Source organism: Harpia harpyja, chromosome 10 (assembly GCF_026419915.1).
Source record: "Harpia harpyja isolate bHarHar1 chromosome 10, bHarHar1 primary haplotype, whole genome shotgun sequence".
Lineage (NCBI taxonomy): Eukaryota > Metazoa > Chordata > Aves > Accipitriformes > Accipitridae > Harpia > Harpia harpyja.
In genome coordinates this window covers 28,167,212-28,179,454 of record NC_068949.1, presented here as the reverse complement: position 1 = coordinate 28,179,454, position 12,243 = coordinate 28,167,212, and the positions used below count along the sequence as shown (strand labels likewise).

General features: G+C 37.1%; 1 protein-coding gene across 2 annotated transcripts in view; it reads left to right on the top strand.

Annotated features, from left to right (window-relative positions):
• The first annotated feature begins 2,048 nt into the window (after positions 1 to 2,048).
• PDE6C (phosphodiesterase 6C) overlaps positions 2,049 to 12,243 on the top strand; it is a 30,232-nt gene continuing 20,037 nt past the window's right edge. For both annotated transcript variants that reach the window (XM_052799927.1, XM_052799928.1), the window contains exon 1: positions 2,049 to 2,734. In XM_052799927.1, the coding sequence (XP_052655887.1) occupies positions 2,255 to 2,734 (480 nt within the window). In that variant the 5' untranslated portion in view covers positions 2,049 to 2,254. The remainder of the gene's footprint in view (positions 2,735 to 12,243) is intronic.

The window sequence follows — 12,243 nt, the reverse complement described above, 5'->3', positions numbered from 1 at the left end:
TCACAATATAAAGAACAACTAATGTTTGTAAAGCTGGTTTCTCACATGTGATAAAGATGAATGTGTAAATCTTGTATAGAAGATAATTTTCTACAATGTTTTAGTTGGGCATGAGACAGATCCTCTATAGACCCTTCCTACTTCAAAGAAACTACTATATAGAATGTTCCAAAGTCAGTAAGTATGACTGAACAAGTAATGCAAAAAAATTATACTATTCCTTCACACAATTTCATTGGAGCTCTTCAACATCCTCTTTTTTAAAGAGCAGTATGAAAAGTTTTGAGCTAGAAATTAGAAAGATGACAGATGAAGAGAAATAATTTAACTCTATGTGTAACTACATATAAAATTCTTTTCAAGTCTCTATTGCTTTTAAATGTAATGATCAGATCATGAAACTATTCAAAGACTAAGATATATGTGCGTTTCTTCTGCTGTTTTCTTGTGAACTGTACATGCATACAATGGTGAGAACATCTTGCTGTGCTGCAGTTGCACAGTCCTGCCACAAAGTTAGTTCATACCTGTAAAGAAGGTGCTGCAACCTCATATGCCCACCAGTGAGGGTCCTATGCTGTCCCCCAGGTTGCTAGGGGTAAGTAACCCTGCCAGAGAAAAGGAACCAGCCCAGAATTTGTCCATACTGTGCTGATTTTCATATGCATTTTTAAATCTTTATGGCAACTGCAGTCTGGCAAAAATTAGTGTCTTGTAGAGCATTTCTTATCACAGTCAGAGGAGAAACTAATGTACTGAGTTAGCTGCCATTACACACCAATCACTGACCTGTTTGTGCATGAGAGGATCAGTGTCAGTTGCCCATGTTGATTCTTTTAGATCTGTTGATAAAAATGAGTGTTGACACACTGTGGCCTCTGGCAGACAGACAAAGTTGTACTTTGACAATTACTCTTTTCAAATTAAGAATTGTCAAAGGGTATATGGTCTATTTTTCTTATACCAAGAATCTCTTTCTGCTTCTTATCAATGTGGATGCCACAAATAGAAATAAGATTAATTGTATTGCAGCCCTCCTACTGTGCTGAAATTCAGATCTGTTTCAATGAACACAGATCGTTTGCTGTCATACTTGGCACTCAACTTAAACTCAGCCTTCTCGCTCACGTAGCCCTGGGGTGTTTTCTCCTAAAATTCAACACAGTTTTCATCATTCTTTTTCTATTCATGTGAGTAATGCTGAACTTCCGATGGTAGGAAACTTCAAACATGTTAAAAAGCTACAACCAGACTCAAGATTCCCTCTGTGCCAGCTATCTGTCAGTTATTACCATTTTTCTGCTATTTAAGAAAGCAGAGATCTCCCACTTTTTCTGAAGAAGGCATAGAAGAAACTGCATTACTTGCAGGACCCTGTCTGTTTATTTATGCTTATAGAGTAAAAATTTTACTGTCTCCTGAACTCAATTTAAATTCATGCCATTTTCTAATTTTACTTTTTCCTTTAGGCTATCTATTTTTGGAAAAAAAAAATCATATCTGGCTGTGCTGATTCAAATTCTAATTCTTTTATTTCATCTTCACCTGGGTAAATCACTTGAGCAAGCTCAGACTTTTATAAGGTCTTTAGGATTTCACCTATTTTATGCATGTATAGCTTCATAATTATTTACTTTTAGTAATCCAATTTCAATCATCTCCTGACTATTTTGAGAAAAAGTAATTTTTGCAATTTAAAAATTTTCTCTGGAACATTCTGTTTTCCTCTGCTTAAGTACCTCTCATAAATACACGTGTGTACATCTGTGCACGTGTATAATGTGGGCTAAGCATCTAAGTGGAATTCCTCATATTAAGGTTCAATGGAAACTTCTGCCTGTATAGTAAAGTACATATACTGTGAATGAAGGAGAGAACATACAGCTATATGTATCTATACAACAGACAATTTTATAAGGTCTAAGAATTAATTGGTTAGTTTAAAATGCTAAAATGATTCCATTAGGATTTATGAGCTAAGAATGCTCAAGGGTTTAGTGTCCTGACATCTCTTTAATTAGCAGTCTCCAAGATCTCACACTAAGAAGATGCTAAGCCAGTGCCTTCTGTCATATCTCAAGAGTTTCAGAAGGCTTGGAAGCCACAGAAGAAGGTGAATGTACTATGCCTGTGAGCTATACAATATGTATAAAGTACTGTTTTTTTACTAGTATCAAATTAGGACTTCTTGCTACCACTCCTGCTTTGATGGTGATGCAGTTCTAAAAGAAATCCTAAGAACAATCCAGCAAAAATGGGTGAGGTGAATAAAGATGCCGTTGAAAAATACTTGGAGAACAACCCCCAGTTTGCCAAGGAGTATTTTGACCGAAAAATGAGGGCAGAAGTGCTGGGAAGTATCTTTAAAGTGAGCCCTGGAGATGTGAAGGAAGGAGTCAGCTTCAAAGACATGTCCCGTCTGGAGGAGTGTAACATACTTTTTGAGCTGCTAACAGAAATCCAGGATGAAGGAGGCACTATGGAAAAGATAGTGCACAAGGCCCTGCAGAGGCTGGCACAGCTGCTGGCGGCTGATCGGTGTAGTATGTTTATTTGTCGTTCCCGAAATGGTATTCCAGAGGTAGCCACCAGGCTTCTCAATGTCACTCCAACTTCCAGCTTTGAGGAGAATTTGGTGAAGCCAGACAATGAGACTGTTTTTCCTCTGGACATCGGGATAGCGGGATGGGTTGCTCATACCAAGAAGTTTTTTAATATACCTGATGTGAAAAAGGTAAGTGACTTCTTTTGGGGAATGGGTTTCTGTGCATTTGCTTACTCAGTTTCCTGCACAGGGCTTGTGGTACAGAGTCATTCTTCAAAAACACGCCAGAGAAAGAAATCCAGGCCAAAAGCATGAGAAAAGCAGCAGCAGAATTTGCTTAAAATCCAATAGAACCACACCATGTAGCCTAGTGGGGTACTTCCAGTATCATTGCACAATAGTTGTAATGTAATTTAATATAATAAGGGAGGAGAATATTCGATTAATAGAGACCAATAAGTACTCGTGTTTCTGTTGAACAATGCAGGCTCCTATTCTGTTTTCCAGTATGGGCTTGCAAGTGCTCTCCCTTATCATTCCATGCTGCCATACATGCACCTCTGAATACAATTAATTTGCAGCTTTTTTAATGAGGATGCTTCTTTATAGGTAGGTGAATGAATCCAGATGAAGATGATGTCAACCTATAAGTTCAGCTTCAAGTCTGTCTTTGAATTTAAGATGGCTCCAAATTTTGATAATGTCCAGATCCAGGGCTTTTGTTCAGAACAATCTATAGAAGAAGATTAATGAGTCAGAGCTGCTCTGACATTTTCAAAGTTCCTGTTGAATTTCCACAGAATCACCTTCTTTAGTTATGGTGCTGATAAGGGTTATTACAAATGTTAATTAAAATTATGAGTGACCTGACAAATTAAACATGCATGAGTGGGAACTGCTTTAGAAACTGCTCTGAAATACATGGGGAAACATAAATGTGCTTTGGTTGTTGTAGATTTCTTTAAAAATAGCTAGCCTTGTATTATCAAATGGTGACATCTTCATCTCTTTTTAGCCTTATGTGGAAAAGCTCAGCATAAGCAAATGGAGCTAAGATGACAGTACATACAAGATGACAGTATGGCTTCTCAGTATTACCTATACAGTCAATTTAAAATTCTGGGCCATTTTAGAGATGGAAACCACCTCAGTGTCCTAAGCTTAATGTAAATAATAAAAATCTTTATACACTGCAATTATCTATGTTTTCCAGGAGGTAAACAAAAAGTAATGTATTTTATCATGTTAAAAGTTGGGAGACATAAAGGAATAAAGCATTACTTTTAAAGCTCAGAAACAAATGAAAATGCACATATATATGTGAAAAGAACATTCCAATATAGAGTAAACTACCTCAGATATAAGTAGGAATCATGGGAGAAAACAGAAGAATGACTGATCTGAGAAAACAAATCAGTTGATTTTTAACTGACCACTAAGATGCTTTCTTCAATGGCTGCTGTTCTGACAAGAAGCATCTGACTCGCTGCCTCTTACCACCACATGGGGAGATTGGAGGATAATCCTTCTAAATTCATAAGGCTGATTACATGAGAAAAGATCAGGAGGATCAAGAAAGATGTCCCTTCTATCAGACACTGCACTGCTCCTTAATATCATTATGTGAGAGGTGCCCAGAGCAGGGCTGCCCAAATAATTCTGCAATGGGATTTGTTCAAAATTTTGTGACAAAGGTAATTTGAATATGCTTAAATAAGAGAACCTTTCTGTCCATCTAATCCTGCTAGGTATAGATTTTGCACTCATAAATTAATTCATGTCAGCTGAATATCTGTCCAGCTATTATTCAATCATTCTAAGGTAATCTTTACTTAGGCATCCATTTACTCTCTTAGGATTACTGAGGTCTATGCCATTAGGCCCACACTTAAAATTCAGTTAAACCACGGAGCCATTAATCCACATTTGGTAACTAAATGTCATCAAAACATTGACATTTTATAAGTTAATTGCAAAACTCCCAGGGACTTCTCTGGGATCAAGATTTGTTATTTAAAGGTCTCAAAATTGTCACTATTTCTATTCTATTTGTACAAGAAGTGAAGTGTCCAAATCCATACTCCTCACACAGGCAAAGCTCCCACTAATGTCACCAGAATCTTTATCTCCATACGGAACCCAGAACTGCAGCTTTAGTCAGTAACACTTAAGGAATATAGCTAGTCCATGGCAGCAGAAATAGGCAGCCACTGAAGCCTTTATCATGTTTTTGAAAGGATAATTATTTTTCAGATCACTTTGAATGCACTTCAGACTAGGTTGTCTGCTACCCAAATCCTAAGCAAAAAATGACAAGCAGAGTTAAGCCAGAGAGGAATTTTGCCCCTACTGCCTTGTCAGAATACAAAATGCACAATCAATAATTCTAGATGGGTATAGTACCTTAAAGATGTCATGTCTAACCACTTTCTATCGTTGACACAATCCATATCCAAACAGCATAGTGTTTAAGTCTTAAGTACATGACAACGTTGACAAACCCACAGTGAGACATTTTCATGCTTCAGTCACCACCCCTTTAAAACAAGAATGAATGTAATGAAAGATCACAACAGCAATAAATCACTGAAAAAACATAATACTCCACTTTTAGTGCCTGGTAGCCAGTTCTTTAGGGATTATCTCCTTCTTCAACCTGGAAAGGTACCAATAAACCTGAGGAAGCTCCTCATCCTGACTAATGCTTCAGAAAAGAAAAGCAGAGAAAAGATACAGACCTCCCATAATTAACTTAGTAGCCAGAACAGTCTCACACAAGATTATGGACCTGTTGACTGTGAGAGCTAATAGTGTTTAATCCAGGATTTAATAGTAGTGAGAAATAGGAGGCCAGGCAGGACCACTACCCTAATAATTTGCCTCACATTATTCCCAGGGTCTGGCAGAGTATGTGACTCAAATATTGCAAACTAAAATATAGACTGCATAAAATTTGATATGTCCATTAGTATTCTTTAAATATTAACTGATAACACAGACAACATAATAAAGAAGAGCACAATTACCTTACAACTTCTGCTAAGGCATTATTTCCAAATAAAACTAAGAACTAAGAAATAGTTAAACAAGGAGCATGTCTTCTGGGGAATCTAAGTCTCACATTCTTAGCCTGTTAGAACCAATAATAAAGACTATATATATTTGCTTTAATCCATCATGTATTTAAATTATTGCATTATTCCTTTTAATTCAGAGATATTTGAAGACAAAGATTTAACTGAGGATTGGAAACTCAAGAAATAATATTCCTGGTTATAGTAGAGTATAAAATTATATAAATGGTGAAAAAATGCTTCAAAAGAAGTTAAGGCTTTTGGATTAGATCCATAAAGGGACTGAAAAGTTCTGACACTGAAATAACAAGCCCTCATTTTTAGAGGTCCTGCACTGGAATCCACAACCCCCAGTGAAGTGAACTGAAGAAACAACAGAGTGTGGAGAGATTCTGGTGCTTCCAACTCAGATTAAGGAGCCAGAGCAGTGACTGTTGTGGCATCTAATTTAACCACTGGAAACCTATGATAGAAAACAGCTTAAATACATCTGCAAGTTGCAAACACTTGTATCATCCCTTTGTAAACTGATCCAGCTTCAGTTTGCATGAGTCTTTTTTTTGTGGGAGCTCTACTTCTCTTTAATGCAAGGATGGAAGGGACTTTAATTCCAGGCTTATCTGAAGTGACAGGAGTTTCAGATTCATGGGAATGTGCCAGAAGAAGAAACACTCCATCCCTTTTCTTGAATCTACACCAAGTTGTAAAATAAAATGAATATTATTTGAAGAGGAAAGAGAAAAGAGCAATGGGAAAGCATAGTTTTGCAGCTCAGTGGTTCAAACTCTCATGTGGCAGTGAGGAGACCTGGACACCAAACTGTTGTCCAGCTGCTGTGTGTAAACAGTTGCTCTGGTAACACACAGCAGTGCTCCTGGGACCAGGCGGTAGTCTTAGACTCCTTCCTAGGGCAAGAAGACATTGCTGGAATCAGATGCATCCATGTCAAAAACATGAAGCAGTGGGAAAACACAGGAGAGAGCAAGATGGTCAATGACACAACTGGTTGCCCTGAAAATGGAAAGAATGGAGTCACTTTGTGGTGGAGTGGATAGCAGGACAGCCACTTGCTAATAAGATGTCTCAGTTCTTAACTCATGTTCTGCTAGTCCCCTCACAATGTGATCTTGGAGAAGAAACCCAAATATCCAACATATTGACAAGGCAGAGTATGTTAAAAAAAGCTTCAAAGGCCAGGGGAAGATTGTTAAAATAATTTTAGAGGGAAGTTCTTGAGAAACAAACTCAGAGGTGTTAAGATGAGAAGAAATGAGAGCAAAGATACACAATGCTAGAGAAGTACTGCCTTCCTGAATGTCTGGAAAGTAATGAGAATTGAAAGAAACAATCCCAAGATAAACTAAAAATGGGGAAAAAATGGAGAGGTAGCCTTTTACCTGGGAAGAACTTGCGCTGTAAATGTTAATGTCTGCTCCTCCATTTTATCTTATCATCTTGATAATAAAAAACAGATTGTCATAAACTCACACTCAATATAGTAAATATTAACTGAGAAAATGGAAATGCGTTCCAATCTGTTATAAAGACAAAGATTCAGTCAACTCACAAGAAATTTTAACACAGGAACAAATTTCTATTAGTTGTGCCTTCCAGAAGAGAAACCCAAACCTTTAATTCTTTCCTTCAATTAATTTGTGTTAAAAGAAGAAAGCTCCAAAAATTGAGGAAAAAATGAACATTAAAAATTAAAATTAAAAGCTCCCTTTTAGCCTAATTTTGGTTTATGTGAAAAAAATACTTAAAGCAATATAATACAGATTCAATTTCAAAAGGTTGCAAAATAGCCACTACATACAGCAAATAACAAACACACATTTCAGTGACATGACTGAAAAGTTCAATCCCCAAATGCTGTTAAATATATATTAATTTTTACTTGATTCAGTTTCAGAACTCTAGTGATCTTGAAGATACCAAAGTCAATTCGTTCTGTAATGCTAGTAAATTACATGTCAAAATGCAGTTGGTTACATCCCTGACAATACGTGATTTTTGTGTGTGGCCTAATGAATAGCCAATTCATTCAGTTAATTGGTTTTGGTTTTGAATCAGACTGATGACATTTTCATAGCTGATGGTATGTGCTTTTTATTTTCCATTCATACTCAATCTATCATTATGAAACAAAAACATTTGTCAGTTGAAATTAGGATAAGCACAAATAAGAGATGAAGCAATACAGCATGCCAATACTACCTACTCAGTGGTAAAAATTTTATTTGAGAAATCTGAGCCAAGACAAGACAGTCAGTGGGAGAACAAAATAGGAAGAGGAGAAAATACTGCAGGGCTACCAGGAAGAAAAACAGAAACATGTAAAGATCGTGCAAAGAAATGTGTGATAATGATGAAAGTGTAACACCAGCTCCTGATGTCAGAGGTTCCTGTGGTTCCTGTTCCAATAGTGCTCCAGACCTGCTCCTGGTCATCACACATCCAAAGGATGATGTATTTTGACCAGTCTGAGCTCATCTATCCAAACCAGAACCTCCAGCCCAACAGGGCTAAAGTAGTCAATACTGCAAGGGGTCCCAGAAAGCCATTCTTCCTCTATGCTTTATAAGGGGAAAGAGGTGGAGGAAAATAGGCATCTGCTCTCTTGCCACTACCACCTCAGCTGCAGGATTAAGTCTTATAACTTCTCCTTAACTGTGATATTTGAGGCACTTCACCAAACTCAAAATGGAGGTAGGCTGCACAGCAGATACTGACAGGTGACTTGGAGTCGACGCAAGAAGGAAGGAACAGGAAGAGTTTTTTGAATGGGAGTAATGATGATGGTGATATGAAAACCAAGGTGTAAATGTCATCTGTGGGGCGTGAACAAAACAACATCATGCTGCTTGCTAGTAAGGCCCCCAGTCAAGGAAGCAAAGGTTTATGGGGAGGTCTCATTTCCTAACATTTCAAACTACATGTGTAATGAAGATGCTGATGGTGTGCCAAATTAAAAGCAATTGGGAATAAGAAAGTATACTGGAGATGTGAGAAGCCTCGGTACTAACAACTTTGAGCTGCTGTTCCTATTACCTCAAATCAACCAGAGGAGTGAATCTTCACCCTGACTAGCTGAACAAGGAGTGAATCTTCACCCTGACTAGCTGAACAGGGGAGAGGGATCCTTGTTCCCTAATACTTTCATTTTGAGTTGCTTTTCACACTTCTCCGTTTCTCTGTCTTTCCTGCATTTGTACAAATTACATACTTTTACATGTGCAATGGAACCCAAATTAACAAGGGTTACGCTATCTCATTACTTACAGTAGTTTTTGCATTTTCTGATCAAATTTACACTCAAGAAATAATTTATACCGCAGACTTTGACCTGGAGTTTCCAATAGTGTCAAACTCACTTGCCTCAGGCTGCATTTTGCCATTAATCCCATCAGAAATGCTCAAGGTTTAGCTCGGTGTTCTGGACCACAGTGTAGCAAATCCCAAGATAACATTATGAAGCGGAAGATGTACTTCCTTTATTAAATACTGTAGGATGGTTCAATGAACATTAAAATGATGGTCTTCATTGTTTTTTAAGCTTGGCATAGAATAAAGCCTGTGAAAGGTTAGAAATTTTTACAGAGCTCTTTTTCATAGTTTGCTTAAGGAATTGTGGGATATCTAAAACTAGCCAATGAAGGAGAATTCATCATGAAGGAAACAAGGTCTTTAAAAACTGGTAGAAGGAGACATAGAAGAACATATCATTCCCAAGGAAGGAATGGAGATCTGCAGGGAGAGCCATGAAATAAGAGAGACACAACATGGTTCCTTCTTATGGTCAGTCCATCAACAAGAACTTTTCAGAAACTATAAAGTAACATCAATATTTTTAAAAAACAAACTACATAATCATAAAGTATTATCTGCTTAAGTAGTCTTTTAAAATTAACTTTCTTCTTGAAATGCCTGTGGTTCCCAGGGGAGTGAGTTTCTCCTTTATATTTATTTTACCTTACTACGGACGTGAACTTACAGTTGTGTAGCTACAATTCAGAATCAGATATGGTATAGTCTCAGTAAGCAAGTTTATTTGTAGCTGCTGTATGAGGAAAATAAAAATTATTTTTAGAAAGAATGGCCTTATTTTTCCCTTTCACAGAGGTGTAATCACACTGTTTTCACAACAGTGACTTCTAATTTAGTAAATTCCACTGGTAGTTATGAGGTGGAAATTAGGCTTATAAAACTTAAAGGAATTGAAAACTTGAGGCCAAATAATCTAAACATAGAACATTATATTAATATTACATTAGTAAGAGGTTTATAATAATAATGTGTAGTAGTGTTGGTAAGTTACAGTGAGATAAAACTGGTGTCATGGTTTAGAGAATCAAGAAATATGAATTAGCTACTAATTTCAAGTGTATAGGCTAGATCCATAGTAGCCTGCCAAACCCTCTCCAGTTACCTTCTATCACCTGTCTCAGAAAGATGAACACAAAGAGGCATCCTGATTTTCCACTTCTGTATGCTGGTGCTAGCTTAGTGCAAATCCAGGACAAGTTGCACATCTTAGGATATATCTACAGCACCCATCATTGTACAGTAAATGGCTAGGTATCTTAGCTTTAAATGGAGCTAGTAGAAAATGCTTCCAAATGTACTACAGTTAGGGAGTTATCAACAGATTGCCTTTCCCTCATTTTTTTTTTTAAAGCCTGTTATATGATTTAACTGAGAGCTGAAAGTTCACAACATTGCTCTAAAAGATGGTTGGATTCATAAGATCAGGTTCAAATAGACTAAGTGTCCATACTCATGTATTTATGGGAGCACCAAGATGCTCTTTTGGCTCTAGTACTGCAGAGCACATTTCTGGCTTATATGTCTATGAATGTGATTTTCCAGACATTGTGAAAAGTGATTTTCTTTGAAAACAAAAGGAGCTTATGTTCTGAAGAGAAAATATTTTAAAACCTCGATTGGAAATAAAAGCTTCAAAACTCCTACCAATTATGTGCAAAATATTCAATAAAGAAAAGCCTAAATCTAAGCATAAATTTTTTATTGTATATGCAAATCATGTGTGATAGGAGTCTTTGTATATGCTGTGGGAATGCTGTCAATGATGTGTTATGAGGTATTTATATCTTTCTGCATTGCACTATCTAGGCAGAACTCAGGATAGCTTGTGGTTACTGAACTTTTTGTTTATTAACACAGACTTGCATTACAATTTTCCTATCCTCTGCAAAAATTGTATCACCAAAGTGCTTCTTCTGAACACTTCTGAACACCACTGCTTGTACCTTCAGTCTGGAGTTACTAAACAAATTAAGACTCAGCAGCTGTGTCCTGCTGGTTCAGCTCACTTGGTGTGTACAGGTCCCTTTTACGTATTCAGAAATCCAGGAGTGTCTCAAATTTTTATTTATTCTCTCATAGCAGCATACAGTGCTCTAAAACCAGGAACTTGGGCCTCACTATCATGCTAGGTGCTCTTGGTGAGGCTACAAAATGGGGTCAAAGTATCTGATTTACTTTATTTTTATGGCTAAAACAGTCAGAGATTCAGAAATTGTTACTGAAGCCCCAAACCACACCCAAAACCAGAATGGTTGTGTCAATAGGTAATACATCTCAGAGAAAATGAAATATTTCCATGTAATAACATACTTTTTTAGCAGACTGCAGGACAGTATTTGATTCTTAGAACAGACAGAATGACCGGCATTTTCCCTGGATGTCTGTTAAATGAGATACCCCTATACCTTTCTCCAAGAAAAACAGAAAACAACTACTCAGGGAAAGTTTGACAAAAATAGAGGAAGCATCCCCTCTTCACCTGGATGATATATTTGGAACTGGCTACACTTTCCAGGGACCCAAATACAGCCTGATACATTGAACTACAGAGGAAACATACTGGTTACTTTTATTCTTCTCAATGTGACTTATGGGGGTGACACAGGCTGTCCTTAAGAAAATCAATTCTCTCTAAGACAGCCCAGTCTGTAAATATAGAAAAGACATTTCAGAGTTACTTCCACACATTTAATACCTTGCACAGAAATGCAGTCCTAGAAGGAAATCTAAAATGCAAATGTAAAAGATGGGCTGTCTAAAAGCTATGAAGAACTGAAGGAAAAAAAAACCAAACTAATATTATGAAGACATAATAAAATCCAGTGTACCTTCTCAGGGTTGTATAGGCTATAAATTCAACATATAGCAGAAACAATTGCTAGAGGGAAGAGGGGAAAAAAGAAATTAAGAGGAAAGATCCAAATAGTAGACAAACAATTTCAGTTCTGGCATTTCCTAGCCTTTTCATGCTTGATTTTACAACCTAGAAAATGTTTGTTTGGGTTTTTTTTTGTTTAAGTAGCTTTTTGTGTAATTTATGAAAGCAGAAATTCCATTATGTGCCATCCTGCAACACGTTCCAGCCCATCAGCAAGGAAGACACCTTGAGATCCACCACGCAGATTTTGGCTGCCTAAGCTAACGCAGTAATTAACAGCAGTAATATGTATCAGCTCTGTGGGTAGACATGCAGTAACAGGTCAGTCACTTTATAAGTGGGTTTACAAATATTTATTAACAGCAAGGGATTGGTAAGGTTTGGGAATCTTGGTTCTGGGTGGATGTCCTTAAAACAGG